Here is a 21,544-nt window from a genome sequence, read left to right on the forward strand (position 1 = left end):
GTGTTGTTTTTTTTCCTGAGCGTGTACATGTGTGGTGACTCAGTAAAGTGGTTCAGTAGAAACGTCATCGATGCCTTTTTTTACTTAGACTTTTTTTTATTTGTCATTTAAAAACATTCACTTCACAGTGAAGTCGTATTGAATTGCAAAGATGCTGCCTCAGTGATGGAGCGTCAGGAAAAAGCAAAATGAAAGCCGAGTGGTTTTCCCCTCGTATATATGTTTTGTGACTGTGACCAACTCTGAGGATCTGCAGCCGCCTGGCGTCCTTTGACATCTGTGGTTGATCATCGAAAGTGGTCACGTTGCTTCAGTACTCTGCAGACCTTCACCCCCAATTTACAGCAAAAGCGTTTGTGGCAGGCTGGAAGTCAATGATTGGAAAACATCCGGTTGATTTTCATCATAATATTCAGGAGAGTTTCGTTTCTCTCTTTTCTTTGAATACACGCCAAACTACCTCCTGGGTTGTCGCGCCATCTTGCAATCCTCGCGTGACCCGATCGAGACGCCACCGCTTGGAAAGGCGTTTGGACGCGTTCGGTTGTAAATTGGGGGGGGTTAGAGCGAACTGAGAACCACTGATTACACCGGCGAGTGTCTTTCAACTGATTTTATGTTAAAATCAATGTTCCGTTAACTTCTCTGAAGTCAGTTTGTTTTTTTGTCTTTTGTGTGTGTGTGTGTGTGTGTGTGTGTGTGTGTGTGTGTGTGTGTGTGTGTGTGTGTGTGTGTGTGTGTGTGCGTGTGCACACAGATGGGAGTGGTGTGCGCGCAGCAGCCCCTGGAAAGCGAGCTGCTCCAGCGGTGTCAGCAGCTGCAGTCCCGCCTCTCCACGCTCAAAATTGAAAACGAGGAGGTGGGTGGACCCCCTGACGCCGCAGTTCAAAGACCGCCTCCCAGCCCCTCTTTGATCGCTCCCCCTCCCTCCACCCCCGTCCCTTTCTCCCCAGGTGAAGAAGACCATGGAGGCCACGCTGTCCACCATCCACGACATGGTGACGGTGGAGGACTACGACGTCTCCGAGTGCTTCCACCACAGCAACAGCATGGAGTCGGTCAAGTCCACCTTCAGTGAGTCCTATCTCAGCAAGCCCAGCCTGGCCAAGCGCCGCGCCAACCAGCAGGAGACGGAGCAGTTCTACTTCACGGTGGGTGGCGCTTTCTTTATGCTCTCTTTGTTTTTGATGCGCCAGCTGTTTATTTCCCTCCTTCCCGTTCGCGTTCTAACCCTGTCTGAACCGGCGTCTGTGTGCGCGGCTGCAGAAGCTGAAGGAGTTTCTGGAGGGCAGGACCCTGATCACCAAGCTGGAGGCCAAGCGTGACCTCATCGACAAGACCCTGGGAGAGAGTGAGTGCAACTGTCAGGGAGCGCTTGGTATCTGCGTGACACTGTAGGCGTGTATCCTGTGTGTGTGTGTGTGTGTTTGTGTGTGTGTGTGTGCGTGTGCGTGTGCGTGTGCGTGTGTGTGTGTGTGTGTGTGTGAGAGACTTAATATAAGAAGGAAGGGCTTGTTGCCCGGAGGGCAGAACACATTAGGAGATCAGAAAGATGAATGTTTTTACTGGGACACATCATGAAACCGTGGAGGGAAGCAGCGTGAGTTTAATACATGTAATAAATGCAAGCTGTGTGTGTCTGGTGTACTCGAGTGTTCAGCGTGGAGGGTAAGGTCACCCTGACAGTGGCCATATGCAGTTGCAGCTGTGTGTCTGGCTGCCTGGAGGTGGCTTTTGCAAAGCCTACAGGAAAGTCCAAATGCGTGTCTGAACTGTGTTTGTGTGTGTTTGTGTTTGTGTGTGTGTGTGTATGTGTGTGTGTGTGTGTGTGTGTGTGTGTGTGGGTAGGAAGTTTGTCTCCACGTCTCCTCGCTCATCTGAATCTGCTTCCTGTCCTGCCTCGGCTAAAAAATCCCTCTATCTCCGCCTCCCCTCCCCCACTTCCTGTTTCTCCCCTCCTTCAGGTCAGAAGAGCGACTGTTGCCTTGCCAGGTAGGTGTGGCGAAGGAAGGAAATATGCACACACACACACACACACACACACTCGCCTCGGCGCCGCGGCAGCGCTTCCAGTTGATGTTCTTGGCAGCCGGCGCTCTGTCATTTAGCACGGCCCATGCGCGTGCACGCGCACGTCTTAAATGTGTATGTGTGTATTCTCAATACATGGGCAGAGAAGAGCGCTGCGACACTTCACAGCGTTAAAAAAAAAAACTCTCACCGTAATGACAGACAGAGCGCCGTCTTTTCTGCCTGTCTTTCTCTTGGTCTCACACTTGTCTGTGTGTTCAGCAGGCGGCGGAACTCGTCGGTGCGGAAGCAGGTAATTATCTGTCAAGCCTTTGTGTGTGTGTGTGTGTGTGTGTGTGTGTGTGTGTGTGTGTGTGTGTGTGTGTGTGTGTGTGTGTGTGTGTGTGTGTGTGTGTGTGTGTGAACAACTCAGCCTAGCTCCTCTGTAGTCTCATTTTTATAATTTGAGCCACATGTTTAGTTTTTTCCCCCCCTCTCTCTGGACAACTAGAGCCCAGCGGCTGACGGCGCTTTAGTCATGATCACAATAACCCTGCCGTTGTATTTATAGATGCGTATGATGGTGAATCCTGGCGGTCTGTTAGGCAGAATATCACAACACCGCTGATCAAAAGCGAGCTCCTCTCTCTCTCTCTCTCTCTCTCTCTCTCTCTCTCTCTCTGGGGAATCTCCCGCTTTTGTGGCTCCCTCTTGTGGCCGTCGCGTGTTTTTTTTTTCCTGCCGTTTGGCCGTCACATCACAGAAGAAATCAAATGAGCCTTGATTCCTATCAGGCTCCCCGCCTAGGGTGGGATTCACCCAGAAGCAGGAATTCTGGCATTCCCCAACACAAACACGCACACGCACATGCACACAAACACACACAGCAAAGACTTCACATGTGTTTGATCTGCCAGGAACCTCTTCCAAACGAAAAGAGAAAGAGGGGAAAAGTGCCGTCTCCTAGCAACAACTGGGTGCTGCACACACCCTCCACACACACACGCACACACACCCACACGCACGCACACACACATTAGCATGTGCATCGATGCGTGTTCATATGCGGGCGTGTGTGTGCGTGCGTGTGTGTGTAAATCTTTCCTGAAAATAAACACGCACACACAGACGTGTCATGTCTGCTCTTCCTCGACGTGATGTGGGTAAGAATGGTCCTCCTCCTGTTTCAGGACTCTGCGGAAGCCATCCCTCTGATGGTGGAGAGCTGCATCCGCTTCATCAGCCGCCATGGTGAGTTGAGCTTGGCCACTGAAGTCGTGCCAGAAGCCTTTTCCTGCTTGGTTGCCTGGCAGAGTCGGCCTGTCAGTTGGGATCCACGTTTGATTATTAAAGCAGAACATTTTGGCCTCAGCATAGAAATATGCCTTTGATTTTTGATTTTTTTTTTTTTTTTTAAATGTGTTTCTTGCATGAGTGCGTGTGTGATTGATATTTATTTTAACAATGTTTTTGTGTCCTTAGGTCTGCAGCATGAGGGCATCTTCAGGGTGTCGGGCTCACAGGTGGAGGTCAATGACATCAAGAACGCCTTTGAAAGAGGTGAAACCGTCTTTCCACGGGAATCTTGACTATTTGGCTTTTCTTTTTTCAACAGTTTTATCATCTTCCTCATCTGATGTGATCTTCCATCTGTCTCTAGGTGAGGACCCGCTGGCAGGAGACCAGAATGACCACGACATGGACTCCATCGCCGGCGTCCTGAAGCTCTACTTCAGAGGATTGGACCAAGCCCTCTTCCCAAAGGAAGTCTTCCATGACCTCATATCCTGTGTCTGTAAGTTTCTCATCCCGCTGCCCTCGCTGTGTGTGTGTGTGTGTGTGTGTGTGTGTGTGTGTGTGTGTGCGTGTGTGTGTGTGTGTGTGTGTGTGTGTGTGTGCGTGTGTGTGTGTGTGTGTCAAATGAGTCATCACTCTGGGTGTGTGTTCCAGCGATGGAGAGCCTCCAGGAGCGGGCCGTTCACATCAAAAAGGTCCTCCAGTCTCAGCCAAACAAAACCCTCATCATCATGAGATACCTGTTCGCCTTCCTCCACCAGTGAGTCACACGGCACCACATTACACAGGGGGGCAGTTTGAATAACTGGTAGTAAAAGATTTAAGTGACGAAGTGAAGAAAAAAGTGGCATAGCATTCGATGTGTGTGGACGCAGCGTGCCACAGTGTTTCACGAAAACAAATCTCGGCAGAGCCAAAGATGAGTGAAGTGAAAACATCTTTCAGCCTTCACTGCTGATCTTTGTTCTCCTTTTTAAAAGTCTAACTGCCACCCAGTTGTGATTAAACTCCTTCCTGCTGCGGCCAAACTGATATATTTAGCGGCACCTGTGATTGTCTCTCTTCTTCTGGGGCTTTTTGTCTGGAACAAGACAGACTGACAGCACTTTAAAGTGATGGACGCACAAGACTACAAACCCCCGGCTGAATCGCAAGGTTATAGCATAGCTGCATAAATAAATAAAAAAATGCACGCATAAAAAAAAAATGCAGTTCATAAATACGACAAACTTTCCAAAAAAATCATCAAATTAAGTCAGTTTGACGGCATATTTAACCTGCAGGAGCGAGGGGGAAGAAAATAAACACACACACGGGATGTTGGAGAGGTGAAATTTAAGAGCGAGTAAATCACGGGGTCCCCGACAGCCCGTATGGAGACAGAAGAGGAGCTTCTTCTGTAGCTCCTGCATGATTTACAGTCGCTGCTGCTGCTGCTGTTTTTCAAACACTGAAACACACACAGACAATCAGCGTGAGAGCCTTTGTCAGCCCAGTGCACAAGGTAAATGACGTGCTGGTGCAGACTGCAGCCAGTGCTGTTGCACCTCGCTGCTCCTTTACAAGCAGCGCGAGCTGGGAGTGATACGCCGAGGTCATTTGCAGCGCCGTGCGCGTGATGCGTTCAATAGAGAGGAAGAAAAGGGGGAATTGCCCTCGGAGTGACTCCTCTCGTCCTTTCCGCCCAGCTTGTCCCAGTACAGCGAGGACAACATGATGGACCCCTACAACCTGGCCATCTGCTTCGGCCCCACCCTGATGTCCGTCCCAGAGGGCCACGACCAGGTCTCCTGCCAGGCCCACGTCAACGAGCTCATTAAAACCATCATCATCCACCACGACGGCATCTTCCCCGGGCTGCAGGACCTGCCGGGCCCCACGTACACCGTCCCCGGCACGGGGGAGGACTTCTGGTCAGTGATAACACACGTTGAGGCGGCATGTGAAGGCGGCGTCCAATAAGGGGGAGGCTGGGTGATGGTAAAGAGAGAGAGAGAGAGGGAGAGAGAGAGAGGGTTGATTTAGTGGCTGTCGAGGAGCGTCGTTCTGCTCCGTGCAGGCCAAGGACACAGTAGATTAAAGTAGCTCCTGACCACATGGGCCCCCAGGAGGACCTAGTTTCAGCTTGCTTTAATTACAAAGCCCAGCGGAATATTGTTTTTCTCCAGTCAGTCCCTCAGTCAGCCAGTTATGATACTAGCAATGAACCTGCTTTGTGTAGCATCGTCAAAACATGCGATTCAAAGTACAAAGGTTTTGATTCAACATGGAAAACATGGTAAATAAAACTAGAATAATAAAATATATAGAGAGTGATAAACAGTGCATATTGTACCCATGGTCAGATATTTATTTTTAATTTTGGATACAGCCTTGATGAAAGATCATTAGAGTTTTAAAAAAGGCAAAACAGATAATTTAGCCCCATGTTGGCAACCTGTTCCGAATATCTGGGTTTGAGGTGTGTGTGTGTGTGTGTGTGTGTGTGTGTGTGTGTGTGTGTGTGTGTGTGTGTGTGTGTGTGTGTGTGTGTGTGTGTGTGTGTGTGTGTGTGTGTGTGTGTGTGTGTGTGTGTGGAGACGTTTCCCACTGTGGTTGTCATGGTGCCGACTGTGTTGGCCTGTGGGATTATTTTGCAGAGATGTTCAAGAGTCATTTCAATAAAGAGCCAAATACCGACAGATGTTTTGTCGTATCGCTTTTGGTCTCACCCTCTGAACATCCCCCCCCACACCCCCCCCACCCCCCACCCCCCCCCTGCAGCGACAGCCCGCACTGTGAGCCCCCCCTGGTGGAAGAGCCTGCGCCTGACGCCGTCTCGGTCAGCCACAACAGCGAGGACGGTGAGCAGCCAACACACACACACACACACACACACACACACTCACCACCGTGCCAGCATGACCAGCTCACGCTCTGCTGCTCTCTCGGCGACTCTAACACACAGTAACACAACAGCAGCACTTGACTCACTAACTTGCTTTGCACTAATTTGCCTCCACCTTTCCCTGTATTTTCTCTCCCCCGCCACGCTGCCCCCTGCTGGCACCCCCCCGTCACTTCCTGTGCGTGCGCTCCGTCCTCCTGACCTCCAGGCTCGTTGGCTGTTTCAGAGTCGGACCCGGTCGAGGCCGTGGCTCGCTTCGACTACTGCGGCCGGACCAGCCGCGAGCTCTCCTTCAAGAAGGGCGCCTCTCTGGTGCTGTACCAGCGAGCCTCCGACGACTGGTGGGAGGGCCGGCACAACGGCGTGGACGGACTGGTGCCCCACCAGTACATCGTGGTCCAAGACAGGTAAGTTCTGTTGTTTCTTTCTGTGTTGTGGTCTTTCATCATGCTTCACCTGACATGACCTGAAATGAGGGACAAAAGAAATTAGCTTCTAATCTGATTCAAAGGTAACACAGTGGGGAAATCCCACCCCACAGCCCAGGAAGTTGACTCAAAATGATGCGAAGAGCATTTCATAGAGGTCAACTTCCTTCTTGGGTCTTTGTGTTTGTTTTCACACAGTGTCAGCTCTCTGCTTTCATCTCGGAAGAGACCAGGGGTGTCAAACTCCTAAAGCCTAAATGTAAAAGTTGGATAAAGTCGCGGGTCAACTTTGATATTTATTGAAAAAAATCTTCCTCCAGATATAACAGTGAAGCTTTTTATATGGACATAAACAAGATTGTCTTTAACCTGAATATGGAACAAGCAAAGCTTAATACTATAATACTAAAATGTTAATAAAAATCAAATGGCTCCTCTTTTTTTTTTATTTGCAGCCTTCTAATTGAATTTTCAACAGTCACCTTTGTCCACGGGCTGATAATAAATGAAAAACTAAAATAACAACAATAAACCAATGAAGTCATAATTATATCCCTCAAAGAACGTTTCACGAGCCCAAATACCAGCAGGGCATTCTGGGATTTGTAGTATTAGCGGTAAACGTGCGGGCCAACTCCAGTCGTCATTTTGTATTGCCTCGTTTGCCACCTGTGCTGCTCTAATTCTTGCCTCCCTCTGGCTCGGCTGATCCAGGCCCGACGGGGGGAGAGGGAGTCCCAAACCTGATGTGGACAGCAGGGACCTGCTGGGAGAGAGGGTGTCCACTAGGGGCAGCGCTGCCTCTCCTACCGGCGCTCACGTGGCCGACGTCTACCTGGCCAACCTCAACAAGTGTGTCCCCCCTTTAAATGATAATGTTTACAATCAACTGTGTACTTTTTAGTCTCAGCTGAAGGAAATTAGCATCATTTTGACTTATAATCAGAAGTGAAGTCAGTACCGAGCGCAAATGTTTTTAAATCCAGGTTAAAGACTCTTCTTCTTTCTTATGCTTATGATTGAATTGAATTGATTTGAAGGTGGAAACGTGGCTAAACTATTTGTCTCCCTCAAGGTTGAGAAAACGTCCAGACTCCTCCGGAGGCATCCGGAGAACGTTCCGAGGCTCGGAGAGCGACAGCACCAGTCCGGGGGCCAGCGGAGGAGTGAGAACAGCCTCTCTTCCCGTCGGCAGCGCGCTGGTGAAGGAAGCCGGGGACAAGCGGCCCGTCAGCGCCCACAGCATCCTCAACTCCATCACCCGCCACTCCTCGCTCAAGACAAAGGTACCGCTGGACCTCCGTCCATTGTCTGGGCCATTTCGTTTAGCTTTTCGGAAAAGATGCGAACTCAAGAACGTTTTTTTTTTGTTTGTTTGTTTTTTTAAGGTGGAGAGCCCGCAGCTGCGCAAGTCAACCCCAGCAGGACGCTCCAAGAGCTTCAGTAACCACAGGCCACTGGAGCCCGAGTTCATTGCCCAGGTGGACCACGGCTCACAGGTGGGGATCCGACAGACCCCGCCTCATGCATCTCAGGCCGAAATCCTGTTTGGTTTTTTTAATACAACTATAACTTTATAAACCGTCGAAACATGTCAAGGAAGAAAGAGGGAAAGAAGACGATCAAACTTGACTATCTAGAGGAAGTAAAAGTCCTAACAAGATTTCCTTAATCAATTACAAATTCTAGCATTAAAAGTGTCTTTTTGTCTCCCCCCCCTGCTTGTTTGCAGGACATGGAGACGGCGATGAGCGCCTCCAAGCACACGCACGCTCCCGACGTGGTGCTGGACACGCTGGAGCAGCTGAAAGGCGTGAGCGGATGCGGCGGTGGAGGCGGTGGAGGAGGAGCCTCGGAGCCGTCCAGCCCGCTCCACTCCCGCCTGCTGCGGGACGGCGAGGGCGGCCCACTCCACCACGGCCACCCGCTCCAGCGCAGCGCCTCCTCGGCCAGCGACGTGCCCTCGTCCTTCCGGCCGGCCAAGGCGACGCAGCAGCAGCAGCAGCAGCAGCAGCCGCGCAGCCCACTGCCCTCGGCCTCCGCCCTCTCCTCCTCCGTGCCCTCCTTCCGGGAGCTGCGGCCGCCCGCCACCCGGCCCAAGCCGGTGATCCTCCCCAGGGGCAGCAGTGGAGGGGGCGGCAGCCCGGCCACGGGCTCCCCGACCTCGGCCGCGCCCCCGACTCCGCCCCCTCCGCTGACCTCTGCTCAGACGCACCCCCTACCCAACGCCCCACCCCCTCCCCCGCAGCCGCCCCAGTCCAGCGACAAATCCTGCCTGGCCTAGCTAGCCCTAGCCTAGCCTAGACCTAACCTAACCCTACCCTAGTTTAGGCCTAGACCTTGCCTAGCCCTAGCCCTAGTCTAGACTTAGCCTAGCCATAGTCCAGACCTAGCCTAGCCCTTACCTAGTTTAGGCCTAGGTCTAGCCTAGCCCTGAGCCTAGCCCTTGCCTAGCTTAGATCTAGTCTAACCTAGGCCTAGCCCTAGCCCTACCTAGCCTAGCCTAGCCCTAACCTAGCCCTAGCCCCGCCTCTCCCCGGCACTGATTCTCAAGACCTTCTCACAGCTCTTAAACCCACTTCTCATGTGTAGCATTCGCTCCTCCGCCGTTCCCCCTTCGAGTCGTTTCTTCCGAAATTGCGGCAGCTCTGCTCACTGCAGGTCAAGCTATCTCACATCAGCCCACTCGACCTTCTTAGCCACTCGAGAGATTCCAGCAGTCACTGGATTTTGTAATCTTGTACAAGGGAAACGGGGGACTTCAGGTTTGGACACGTGCAGGCCTGCGGGCGTGCAAAGAGGTTTTTTTTTTTCCATGTTTAATACTGGGTTTGAGTGGGTGTGCAAGCAAGAGTGTTACTGGTCTTTAAACACAGGTCTAATCGAGGAACGAAAAGCACTGTTTGATTTTTTTGTATAGTAGTTTTCATAATAGACACTTTTCTTTTTTTTTTCTTCTGACCCGAGACTGGTGGACTGTGAGGCCTTGAGGGGTTCAGTCCCTGAGAAAAGACTGTGAAATAATGAGCTTTTAATCAGTTGCAGAGAAAAGTGGACTTACCATCAGTGACGACAAAGGAAAATCAAAACGGGCCAAAAAAAAAAAGCGTAAGTCACTTGATCAAGAGCTTTATTTTATCTCTTAACTTCAGTGTTTAATATTTTGGTGATTTTTTTTTTTTATCATTATTATCCTAATTATTATTACAATATTTTTCTTTTTTTTATTATTAGCAGGAGCAATGTCTGAATCCCCAGAACACAACAACGGTCATTTTAAAATCTTAAAATAGCAATAAAGTGATGCAATCTGGTTTGAGGCATTATGCTGTTCCTTCCTGTCCTGCAGCTGTATCGTGTGTAGAGGACCACTGAAACTCTGCATTTTTAACCGCCATAGTTGGACTGAAACTCACAGATACACACGTTGACTCCAAAGCTGGTGTGTGGTGGTGGGTTGATTTTTTTTTTTTTATATCAATTTTTTTTGGCAGCTAAACACCTTTTCAGGTTGTTCTTTGCATGCTGGGGCTGCAGGTGGCGGCGGCGAGCCTAGCCGTTCGCAACAGTTTATTATATTTCTGGAGCGCCGCCCTACAGGACACCTTTATTGTTACAGCCTGCTCCTTTTTTTGACTCAATAGTTCCAATTTAACAGTAAAAGGGTTTGTGTTTTTTCTGGCCCCTACATTTTTAAATGACGTGTTTGTGCGTTGTAATAATCATGTTGATAACTGGAAGCATGAAGCTGAGGATCCTCCTGTGTGCATTCAGACAGGAGCACAACCAGCCGCCACCTCATCCGTGTGTTGTTTCAAGTCGCTCTTTCTTTTAAAAAATACATAAATAAATAAATAAAATTATCATTTTCTGATTGTGTATTAATGCTCAGAGTCTGTACTGGTAAAATGTGGAACTGTGTTACCTGTATGCGTGTAATGTGTGTAAGCATGCAAGAATGTGGAGCGTGTCTGCACCCGGCCTCCACCCCCAGTCCGCTCAAACCAGGATTCCCACTGATGGCGACTTGTTTTGGGGAAAACTCTTCCCCCGTGTTCTGGAGTATCCAGCAGCCTCCGCGGTCAGTAAATTAAAAATGCACTGTGCGCACATGTGACCAGACATCCGTAAAGCCTGCAGGGATATACGTTGCCTCCTCCTCTCCAGTCACAGCAACAGTGGCAGACCAGCTTTAAGTAGAAAATGGGAAGAGAAACTTAAAAAAAAAAAAAAAAAAAAGGACCTAAAGCTTTTATCAATACGACTACAAAATCTTTGCGAGCAAATGTAGGCATATGCGAACAACTTTGCCAACACTGACTTTGTACTTGTAAACATGGCATTTGGGAGTCAAATAAATCCTTCTTTGTATGTAAATTGTAAATGAAAGACCAGTGTCCTCTCTCTCTCTCTCTCTCTCTCTCTCTCTCTCTCTCTCTCTCTCTCTCTCTCTCTGTCCCTCACTCTGTACGCTGTGTAAAGGGTTTTTTGTATCCTGGTGTTTTTATGTTGCTCTTACCTCATTGTGACAACTGGGGGGGAATGTTTGCGTGTGTGTGTATGTAAGGTCAAACATGAGCTTGCCTTATTAATGCACACAGACGCGTTCACAAATGCAGACTCGCTCGGTTGGTTCGCTACGTCCTGACAACGTTGCCAAAGTGGAGCCGGGACCCTCTTCCATCTCCAATCAATCATTGTACACTTGAACAACTTGGCTTTGTGTGTGGACTAAGTGTGTGAGGGTGATTTCTGTTTTTGTTTTTTTTGTTTTTAAAATGTCAGAAATTAATATTGTTAATTATGCATTTTTGTGTCATTTTGAAAACAGCCGAACTAAAAGGAGAAAAAAAAAAGAAAGACCACAATGTCAAATCTATTTATAGCTGTCTCTGTATTACTGGAGAATCCTGTGTTTCAGATGTACTTTGTATATACAATGTTGTACATTACAGAGGTACACTCTTTTTTGGTACAATATTGTACATAGCAATAGTAGTTTAATCAAATAGGCCTTATATAATTCTATGTGTAGTTATTGTAGTCGATCTGTTGTTGTTGGGTTTTTTTTAATAAACATTGCTTGCTATATAAAGATTTTGGATGTGATGTTTGTGAAATGGTAAAAAGAAGAAATGCATTTCCTTTAAGAAAATGAGCCAGGTTCAGCAGAAGTTAAGTTCTGAATTTATTTTTATTTTTTATGAATGGATTCTTCTGACACTGAACGCCGTTTATCGGTGGTGAAAGGTCAAGAGCAGAAATTAACATTGAATTTGATTTCTCAGCCCTTTCTTGAAATAATCTTTATTTATGCATCTCAGAAAAAAAGACTAGCTTTTCCTGTCCTTCCATGTGATTATTCACATATGGCTCTAATATTGATTCAGTTCTATAATCTCACAGTAAACGCCTTTTCAAAAAATATTCTTCACCTGCAGTTTGTGATATTTCTGTTAAACAGAGATGTACATTGATTTTTAGATTAAGAAACAAACAACAACAACAACAACAACAACGACAGAGTGATTTCTTCAAACTGAAAAAGTTCCCACCTAAAGGCACATGTACAGTTTGAGAGTGATGCATCTGCATCTTCCCACGTAGTTTAATCTCACGTCCCGGTCCAAGTGGTGAGCTCCGCGGTCTAGTTTTAAGAAAACGTGGGTTGCACTTCTGCAGTAAAATGACAGTAAAACTGATTCACCAGAGATGCTCGGAATCACAATCAGAATACTTCATTAATCCCGAGGGGAAATTTGTTCGTAACAGTGCTTCATTATGTACTACACAGTGCAAATGAAATAGGAGGAAAAGAAAAGGCTATGTCCACGGCTATAATAAACATAGTGGAAATGTAGCAGTTTGAAAAATAATCAATCGACTATAAGATAGGTGGAAGTTGAACGTATGTGGGGAAGACAGTGGTTTCACAATGAGGGGTTGTACCGTTTTATTGCCACATGAAGGAAAGACCTGGTGCGAGAACAAAAACACAAGATTCCTCAGCGAACCAGCAAACCGCTTCGAAAACAAAATAAAAACACTCAACCGGGTAGAGGCCGCCGTGTGCGAAAGGAAACCCCAAACTTCCCCAAACAGATGCAGCAGTACAGGCCGCCGTCGACAGAAACCACCAGCTCCGCAGTGAGCGAGGCGGAAGTCGCTGTTGTTTTCCTCCTCTTCAACTTCACGCCCCCTTGCCGAGTTTACCTGCTCACACAGCAGTTGTCAGCGAGGCGGACATGCCGCTCATTCGGGTCTCACTTTGCGGAAGAAGTTCCGACCGTGGGCGGGCGTCTTGTTGTTCTCGGTGCCAGTCGCTCGATTGTCCGCCGCAGCCGTAACTGAACTGACGACGTCGACGTTTATTTTGACACCGCATTTCCGGGAACGACATTATCGGACGCATGATAATAAATGTCCAGACACGACTAGCCGCTGGTAAGCTAACGTCTGCGCTAACAAGTATGCGAACATATGACGTCACCAAAGACTAACTCAGTAAGTAAGTTACCTAAATTGACAGTAGCTGAAAAACGTGCCCAGTTCATCTCTGGATATGTGTTATGGTACTCAGTCTATTGGTCGTCAGTTAAGGAAAAACTAGTTCCGAGTTTTATTCACAGAAAGCCGTTTCCAGTGGTACGAAGTGTAATGTAATTGCTGTGGCTGAAGTTTACAACTGAACGCCTACTTTGATTGGCCTTGTTTGATCGGCTTTTAGGACGCATATTTTTTTTGGTGTGACACGTTTGTTTCCATGTTTTTGACGTTTCCCCTTTTGTTCTCAATGCTTTTCCAGGTTTCGCTTTGTGTGTCTGTGTGTGTGTGTTTCTCTCTCTCTCTCTCTCTCTCTTTCTCTCTCTCCCTCTCTCCCTCTCTCTCCCTCTTCCGTGCAGCATGTCTGGGATTACAGCCAGCACGGTGAATTATCTGTGGTCCGTACAGGATGTGCTCGGCCAGGGGGCCACTGCCAGTGTGTACAAGGCTCGCAATAAGGTCGCCACACACACTGGGGGAACCGAGGGAAAATATGAGATATATTGATACAGATTTTATTATATATGTGTATAAGTGTGTAATAGATAGATAGATCAAATATATTTAACGTGACATTTCGGTACTTAATGGTTTTGTTTTTTTTCTTTTGCCACATTAAGCCACATATATTGGTCATGTATTTGATGTCTTCAGTATGTATCTACACGGTATCCTCAACATTCTTGATTTATTTGATTATTGATTTGATGCATTTAAATGCAAGGAGAGAAAAAAAAAATCTCCTTGTTATGGACTGGATCTCGTGTCCATCTATGATTGTGACGTGAGTATATGTTTGTTTCTTTGTGTGTGCGTGCGCATGTGTGCATTGTTTATGCGTGTGTGTGTGTGTGTGTGTGTGTGAATACAGAAGTCTGGTGAGCTGGTGGCTGTCAAGGTTTTCAACATAATGAGCTACAGTCGCCCACCTGAAGTCCAGATGAGAGAGTTTGAGATGCTGAGAAAACTCAAGCACAGCAACATTGTCAGGCTGTTTTCAGTGGAGGAGGTGAGCGTCACAGCGGAGGTGGAAAGTGGGCTATAACCTCATTACTCACAAAGCGGCTTGGCAGCAATGTTTGTCAAGAGCAAAAAAAGCAAAAAACAAAAAACAACCCTTGTGCCAACTTTGATTTGCCATTCATGTGAATTATTTTTGCATCTCTCTATATGTTATGTTTACAATATTAAATGGAGAGTTAAGCACTAAGTTTCTAAATGTCTGTCTCTTATTAGTTGCCCAGTAAGCAGAAGGTGCTCGTGATGGAGTATTGCTCCGGCGGAAGCCTGCTCAGTCTGCTGGAGGAACCAGAAAATGCCTTTGGGCTGTCTGAAACAGAGTTCCTCATAGTTTTGCAGTGTGTGGGTGCGTGTTTGTCTCGCTATTTTGGGATTTTGCCTGACTTCAATCCTGAGTGATTTTTTCCCCGCTGTTGCCGTCAGTGCACGGGATGAACCATCTGCGTGAAAACGGAGTGGTGCACCGCGACATAAAGCCAGGCAACATCATGCGGCAGGTCGGGGAAGATGGCAGGTCTGTGTACAAGCTGACAGACTTTGGTGCCGCGAGACAGCTGGAAGATGATGAGAAGTTTGTGTCTATCTATGGAACTGAAGAGTATTTGGTAAGCATGCAGTTGAGTGTTGAAAAAAGATGTTTGTGACTTCCAAATTTAGAATGTTTCGGTGGCAAGAAAAGTATGTCAGCAGGATAACTAAACCATAAACATATTTTAAAAATATACCCTGCTCTCTGAAAATCATATGCATTTAAAAAAAAAAAAAAAAAAAAAAATCTGAGTAATTGTATTTGTCTGTTTCTAACATGGAGTATACACCAGTAGTCAGCAAATGTAGAACATAGTAGAGCCATTTTTTCTGAGACAGTAGATGACAATCCAGATCACACTTAAAGTCTTTTAAGCACTATCCTAAAGCAATATCCTAAAACCCTGTCTTCACCTTGCAAAAAACGCAAGCAATTTACAAGCATTTGATTCGTCCTCTTCATGTGAAAATTGTCACAAAATGTGTGAAAACACATCAGGGAAATTAGCCGCCTACTGGGGTGACAGTGCAGACGTAAAAAAGTGTTTCCATATGAGAAGGTGCATGCAGGGAATGAACTTGTCGATAGGGGCTTCAAGTATTCCGGCTGCTCTTATCATTAAGACTGGGTTGCCCTCTAGTGGAACAATTAAATAATGCATGCACTACCGTGGTTAAAATGTGTAAAACAGAAAGGTATCTTTGAGTTACAAGAATCGTTTATTTTATCTGCTCTCTTTATTTTTATATTTGCAAAACGGATTACCTAGTATTGTTTTTTATGGCTTTTATTCTATTTACCTCGTCATTTCACTATGTGTGTGCGTGCATGTTTTGTTTTTTTCAGCACCCAGATATGTATGAACGTGCTGTGCTGCGCAAGCCCCATCAGAAAACCTATGGCGTGAACGTTGACCTGTGGAGTATTGGTGTGACATTTTACCACACCGCCAGTGGGAGTCTTCCCTTCACACCTTACGGAGGGCCGCGCAAAAATAAACCAACCATGTAAGTAGATCGAGAAGGGGCACAGAAAAAACGCTTTTCCTATAGAATTTCTATCAAAGCAGTACGAATAATCATCTGACCGAGTGACTGCTTTTGGTTCGCAGGTATAAGATAACCACAGAGAAGCCAATGGGTGCAATAGCTGGAATCCAGCGCACCGCAGATGGACCCATCGAGTGGAGCTACCACCTACCTCACGGCTGCCAACTCTCACAGTTCGTGTCCATCTGTGATAGATTAAACTATTATTTTTCTAATTTTCAATTGCTACAATTCATTTTGTAAGATATAACGCTCATTTTCCATCCCTCTGCTGATTGTCTGACTGCAGGGGTCTGAGAGTGCAGCTGGTCCCCCTACTGGCTGGTATACTGGAGGCTGACCAGGAGAGGTGTTGGGGGTTTGACCAGTTCTTCACAGCCACCACAGACATGTTGCAGCGGCAGCCAGTTCACCTCTTCTCTCTGCAGCAGGCTGTAGCTCATTGCATATACATACACCACTACAACACGTAAGTTCTGCGATTGGCTGAAATCATCTTACTCATTTACTGGATGATTTAAATCATGAAACATTGTCAAAAAAAAAAGTTCCAATGTATTGTGGTTTTAAGATTCACTAACATAGACAAGTTTTTCTATCACCTGTTTACCTATTTCCTCCCCATCTTCAGATAATTATAGCCTCGGTTGAACACGTTCTAATTATTAAATGTTATAATTATATTTTGTTTATTTATTTATTTATTTATTTTTTTACAAAACAATCCTTTTCACTGAACTGCAGATATCTTGACAAATGTTGAGTCATTATTTCAGTCAAGTAATAAAATCAACATTTTTTTAGATGACAGCCTGTTACTGCCTCACCTTCTCCTCAGAATATCAGCTTTTTTTGAAGAGGTGGCGTCTCAGACCGGAGCCGGAGCACAGCTGCAACATCTGCAGTACCTGGGTCACGACCTCCCTTTGGAGGCCGGCATGAAGGTGGTTAACCTGCCGTGCACGTCCCCTGAGCGGCCCCTCACTCTGCTCAGCTACAGGCTGGAAGCTAATAACAGTCTGCCCTGCAGAGAGCGTAAGTCAGTCAGAGACGCCGTGTTTCTTTGTTCTTTGCACTTTATAGCAGACACCCAGCACCGGTGTGTCGTGCATCCCACTGAGAGAAAATGCAATTTAAAGTGTTTTTATCAGATGAGTGACTGATTTGTTTTCCTCCTCTGCAGCTGAGACACCGATCATCCCAACCAGGTTTGACGTAATGGCAGACTACAATTACACCAAGGTATCAACTTATATGACTGTACAACACAGACTTTTTCAAACATTAGCTTTGACATCGATCGCTCTTTACTCTCCAGCAAATGACCGGCCTTTAATCCCACTATTCCCTGCAGGCAATTGTAGGAATAGTTCACCAGTATGTTCGGCTTGTCCGGTTGCTGCACACACACAGGGAGCTGCTTCTGCAAGGATACTACTGCTACATGTGAGACACTTAGCGCACTGAAAGAGAGAGTTGATCAGGTTTTTACGGCTTTGTCTGAGGTTCTCATTTGACGCTCGCTGTTTGCAGGATGACACTGAGGAAGGAATGCGGCGAAGCAATGCACAGCATCGCCTTGATCACAGTCAGATTGCAGTCGTGCCTCAGTGCGGAACACAGGATCCACACAGTGTGAGTTTGTCGACGGGCACGTTAGTTAGCTGATGTAGTTTTGGATTTGAGTGTTGTTAATAAATGCCTATAATACGATCCCCGTATTTTTCCTTTTCTCGCCTCGTTTCTTTTAGAAGCCATTATGCCCCAGAAAACCATGATTTAACTGATAACAGTCAAAAGTTGAAGCAGGTGAGTAACGCTGCGAAATCCGGGTCGCCGTTTGCGGCCGTTGAAGCCTGTGTGAACATTATTGAAGCTTTTCTCTCGTTGAAGTGTCAAAGTGTGGAAACTTTCACACGTTTAAATTAAAAAAGAACCCTCAAGATTGGGGAAAGCAACATATTGCGTATATTAGCCCGCTGTTTACGACATCCAGCAACAATGTGTGGTTTTATGTCTGTGTTATTCGTATGTATTGTACCTTTGTACCAAAATGAAGAGAAACTGTACAGCCAGAACAGAAGGTGGTATCGGAGAGACGACAAGAGGAAATATTACTGCCCTTTGTGACGTCACAAAGGGCAGATTTTTAAACTCCAGCCGTTTTAGTACATGTTTTCCATAAAGAGGAGGAAATAAATCGGGGCAGTTCAGTTGCGATCTGGAGACAAACTTGCGCTACTTATCTGCGGCCTGCCCCCACCCCCTCAACAGTGCAGATGTTTACACTGACATGAATGGCCTAATTTGTAATCCAGGATTAGGGGTCATAATCCCACGCAGACATGATTCTGTGGCTGCTGCCCCCGCAGGTCCACGAGCACTTGCCGATATACGCCGTAGGGATCAGCGAGTTCCAGAGCCGCCTGGACCACCTGCAGATAGAGCAGGCGAAGCTCGCCGAGGTGCTGGCCAGCGAGAAGAGGTACCGAGGGGGAGGGGCTGGTGGCGATGACTTCACGGCTGCGTGACCTTTGAACCCTGACCTCTCGTCCCTCCACAGCTGTCAGAAGATGCAGATGCTGCTGCAAAAGATCAAGGCCATACATCAGCAGTTTCGCAAAGACAGGCTTACCGGCAGTATGTGTGTTTGTTTGGCAGCATGGACTGTGTGCTGTTTACATTTGTATTGATGGCACAAAAAAAAATACCACAGCTGTCTTTCCCGATGTTCCTTCCAGAGTTGGCGTACAACGATGAGCAAATCCACAAGTCCGAGAAGTGAGTTTTCGCGTCCACGCGGTTCCCGTCCGGCTCACGCAGGCCGTGAAGGATTTTGTCCTGAACTCTGCTGTAATCTGCCCGTCACTGCGCCTTCCCAGAATCCACCTGTCGTCCCACGTCAAGCGAGTAAAGTCCCTCTTCAGAGAGGACTGCACGCAGCGGTACAAAGAGCTCTTGGCCACAACGAGGATTTGGAGCAGGTCAGTGCAGCTTTTGAGGTCATACAACACGCCGTCGACTTCCGACAAACAACAAGGTTATGGTTTGGTAGCGCAGCCGCCTCACAGCAAGAAGGTCGTGGGTTCGATTCCGGGCCTGGGACCTTTCTGTGTGGAGTTTGCTCTTTCTCCCTGTGTCTGCGTGGGTTCTCTCCGGGTTCTCCGGCTTCCTCCCACACTCCAAAAACATGCATGTGAGGTCAATTGAACACTCTAAATTGTCCGTAGGTGTGCATGTGAGTGTGAATGGTTTTTTGTTTCTATGTGGCCCTGCGATGAACTGGCGACTTGTCCAGGGTGTCACCCTGCCTTCGCCCAATGACAGCTGGGATAGGCTCCAGCAGACCCCCGTGACCCTGAGCTTGGGAGTAAGCGGGTATGGAAAATGGATGGATGGATGGATACGGTTTGGAGTTTTAACTCAGATTTAAAATCTTGCATTAAAAGGTTTTTTAGTGCGATTTTGGATGGTGGTGTTGCACTGAGTGACCTGATCTGAGTAAAAAGAAAATTAAGAAGTGAATTGTGTTTTTTTTTCTCCAAATATTAGCAATAGAATTTTAGTTGACTGAATAAATGTACCTATCTGTGATCCATCTAGCGTGATGAAGCTGCATGAGTGCTTAATATAAAACACAAATCTACATTTTGTGAGTGATTTTTTTATTTTATTTTTTTAGCCTTGACCAATGTTTTGCCAACATATTGTTTATAAATGATCATCAATGATTTTATATATTTTGCCTTAAATATTTCATAGAACTAATAAATGTTTGAAATCAACCATGTCATCGTATTTGATCCTCACTTAATGTTTTAAAAGGCACGTGTTCACTGAGTATCTGTGTTGTGGAATAATTTCTTTCATTTATTTTTGCAGTGTTTTGCTGGAGATGCACACCCGACTGCAGGACTTTGGCTCCTTTTCCACAGACTTGTTGTCAGATTTGAAGTTGATTGAGCAGCAGCAAAATAAGGTCAATATTCTCTCTGTCGCAAGAGTGTGGCTGGATTCAGTTTATAGCGGCACTCCCCGGGATGCTTCCTATTGCGAACTGTGTTGCGTAATGTATCATTGACGGTTACCAGTTCTAGGCTTGACACAGCCGTGTTGCAACCATTTGTCTGTGCAAAACCAGCATAAAAACATAAAGTGATCGCGTGGTGACAGCTGCTGGATTCAGTATGTTTGGAGCCCATTTGTCTCCATTATAGAATCAATAGCGTTTTATGTTTGAGCTGACCGATGAAATGGCTTGTGGCCTCCCACTGATGTGATGATGAATTGTCTGGCGTGTCCTTCACAGGCTCTGGACAGAATCCTCTTCAGTCTGCAGACCAAAACAGCAGGTCAGCGGCCTGGAAACGCTCCCATAGACAAGGACCAGATGGTCTCCAGGTTTGTGCATCTGTGTGTTACGGTGCATTCCGTCTTCCTCAGAAGTTGGAATTTAGTGGCTGGGAGTGACGTGACGTTTACAAATATTGGGAAAATCCAGATGGACGGGTGTTTCATGGCAGTTAGCGCTGTTAGCTCATCCCTGCATGTTACAGCACACCGAGAGCCGGGATATGTTGCACAGTGCTTTTCATACAACAGTGTAATGACACCGAAAACACGTTTTTTTAGCTGTTGTTCAGCGACCTTGAGTGCCTTGAAAGGCGCCTTATAAATTAAATGTATTATTATTATTATTATTATTATTATTATTATAAAACAGGCCAACTAGCTAATAATCACTTTATAATCTGAAATCATGGCTTAAGGTGGCGCTCTGGCGAGGTATCTATTGAAGCTCTCCCTGTCTTTTTTAAAACCCCACATCATTCATTCCAGGATGCATCATCTGAAGGAGGAGATGGAGGTCTTGGTGCAGGAGCTGAAGTGTAACAACAGCATTATAGAAAGGTCAGTTGATTGCCACACATCTTCTCTGCCATGCTTACATTAGTCCACAGGAGAGAAAAACAATCCAGATCATTTCTACGTGTTTTGTGTGTGTTTGCAGCCTGGGACCTGTAGCGTCTGCAGCAGCTCTGGAGCCAAGACCTTTTACAATGTGACCGACATCCTTTATTCATTCAGGCCTTTTTTTCGTTAACACCCCTGCATCTCTCATACCACTCATCAGTAGCGGACCTGCCAACCTGTATGCATTTTGCGTAGCATTTACGCATTTTACCATCTAAATACACGGGTCTGACTCGACTCTCTGAACCACGTAAAAAGCTGCAGACATGCATACACACACACACACACACACACACATGGATACTCAAAATATTTTGCCAAGGTTGGCAGATCTGCAGCAGCTGTTAGTGATGGACGGGATCTTCTCCCTCAGACTGTCTGCAGCTCTGAGCACTCACAGAGGAAGAGGAAGCAAATGGAAACGATCAATAAAATGTGACTCTACTGTTGAGAGACAAGCTGCATAGAATGGAGAAAGAATTGCAGCTTTTTTTTTTTCCCCTGAGTGTGTGTACGTGTGTGGTGACTCAGTAAAGTGGTTTTGTAGAAACCTCATTGATGCCTTTTTGGTCTTATTGAATGGCAAAGATGCTGCCAAAATAAAAGCCAAGTTGGTTTTGCCTCGTTTATATCCGTTCTGTAACTGTGTCAAACCAGCTAACTTTGAGGGTCTGCAGTCATCCGGTGTTCTTTGGTCCCCTGGTTGATCATCGAAGTGGTCACGTTGCTTCGATACGCTGCAGACCTTTAGAGCGAACTAAGAACTACTGATTACATCAGTGACCGTCTTTAAATTGATTTCATGTTA

The 21,544-nt window shown here is 46.6% G+C and overlaps 2 protein-coding genes and 1 long non-coding RNA gene across 10 annotated transcripts in view; 2 read left to right on the forward strand and 1 right to left on the reverse strand.

Annotated features, from left to right (window-relative positions):
- Positions 1-10,911, forward strand: part of srgap2 (SLIT-ROBO Rho GTPase activating protein 2) — a 57,806-nt gene extending 46,895 nt beyond the window's left edge. For 2 of the 5 annotated variants that reach the window (XM_076024391.1, XM_076024395.1), the window contains exons 8-23: positions 758-859; positions 954-1,151; positions 1,267-1,351; positions 1,965-1,992; positions 2,293-2,323; positions 3,201-3,261; positions 3,493-3,570; positions 3,671-3,805; positions 3,961-4,066; positions 4,995-5,219; positions 6,070-6,149; positions 6,402-6,600; positions 7,336-7,473; positions 7,697-7,907; positions 8,010-8,120; positions 8,354-10,911. In XM_076024391.1, coding sequence (XP_075880506.1) covers positions 758-859; positions 954-1,151; positions 1,267-1,351; positions 1,965-1,992; positions 2,293-2,323; positions 3,201-3,261; positions 3,493-3,570; positions 3,671-3,805; positions 3,961-4,066; positions 4,995-5,219; positions 6,070-6,149; positions 6,402-6,600; positions 7,336-7,473; positions 7,697-7,907; positions 8,010-8,120; positions 8,354-8,905 — 2,340 coding nt within the window. In that variant the 3' untranslated portion in view covers positions 8,906-10,911. The remainder of the gene's footprint in view (positions 1-757; positions 860-953; positions 1,152-1,266; positions 1,352-1,964; positions 1,993-2,292; positions 2,324-3,200; positions 3,262-3,492; positions 3,571-3,670; positions 3,806-3,960; positions 4,067-4,994; positions 5,220-6,069; positions 6,150-6,401; positions 6,601-7,335; positions 7,474-7,696; positions 7,908-8,009; positions 8,121-8,353) is intronic. The other 3 variants (XM_076024393.1, XM_076024392.1, XM_076024394.1) reach the window with 3 other exon arrangements.
- Positions 9,834-11,733, reverse strand: LOC142887083 (uncharacterized). The gene is made up of 2 exons (XR_012926500.1): positions 11,093-11,733; positions 9,834-11,052 (listed from the first exon to the last, which is right to left on the reverse strand). It is a non-coding gene; the product is annotated as an uncharacterized LOC142887083 (long non-coding RNA).
- A 1,130-nt stretch (positions 11,734-12,863) lies between these two features.
- ikbke (inhibitor of nuclear factor kappa B kinase subunit epsilon) lies at positions 12,864-21,291 on the forward strand. Of its 4 annotated transcripts, none has more exons than XM_076024397.1 (21): positions 12,864-13,065; positions 13,427-13,623; positions 14,036-14,173; positions 14,401-14,530; positions 14,608-14,789; positions 15,560-15,720; positions 15,825-15,935; positions 16,052-16,231; positions 16,601-16,797; positions 16,946-17,004; positions 17,117-17,208; positions 17,296-17,397; positions 17,514-17,571; positions 18,135-18,247; positions 18,326-18,402; positions 18,504-18,543; positions 18,645-18,746; positions 19,645-19,741; positions 20,072-20,163; positions 20,602-20,673; positions 20,774-21,291. In XM_076024397.1, the coding sequence occupies exons 1-21, from the start codon at positions 13,032-13,034 to the stop codon at positions 20,826-20,828; spliced, it is 2,289 nt and encodes a 762-aa protein (XP_075880512.1). In that variant the 5' UTR covers positions 12,864-13,031; the 3' UTR covers positions 20,829-21,291. The 4 variants fall into 4 exon arrangements, 3 of the variants coding, with proteins under 3 accessions (XP_075880512.1, XP_075880514.1, XP_075880513.1); XM_076024399.1 differs by having other exon boundaries at positions 13,524-13,623; XM_076024398.1 differs by lacking the exon at positions 12,864-13,065 and having other exon boundaries at positions 13,429-13,623.
- The last annotated feature ends 253 nt before the right edge of the window (positions 21,292-21,544 follow it).

The sequence above is a fragment of the Nelusetta ayraudi genome, unplaced genomic scaffold (genome assembly GCF_046127955.1).
Source record: "Nelusetta ayraudi isolate G7.1 ecotype Tasmania unplaced genomic scaffold, CSIRO-AGI_Nayr_v1 ptg000017l, whole genome shotgun sequence".
Lineage (NCBI taxonomy): Eukaryota > Metazoa > Chordata > Actinopteri > Tetraodontiformes > Monacanthidae > Nelusetta > Nelusetta ayraudi.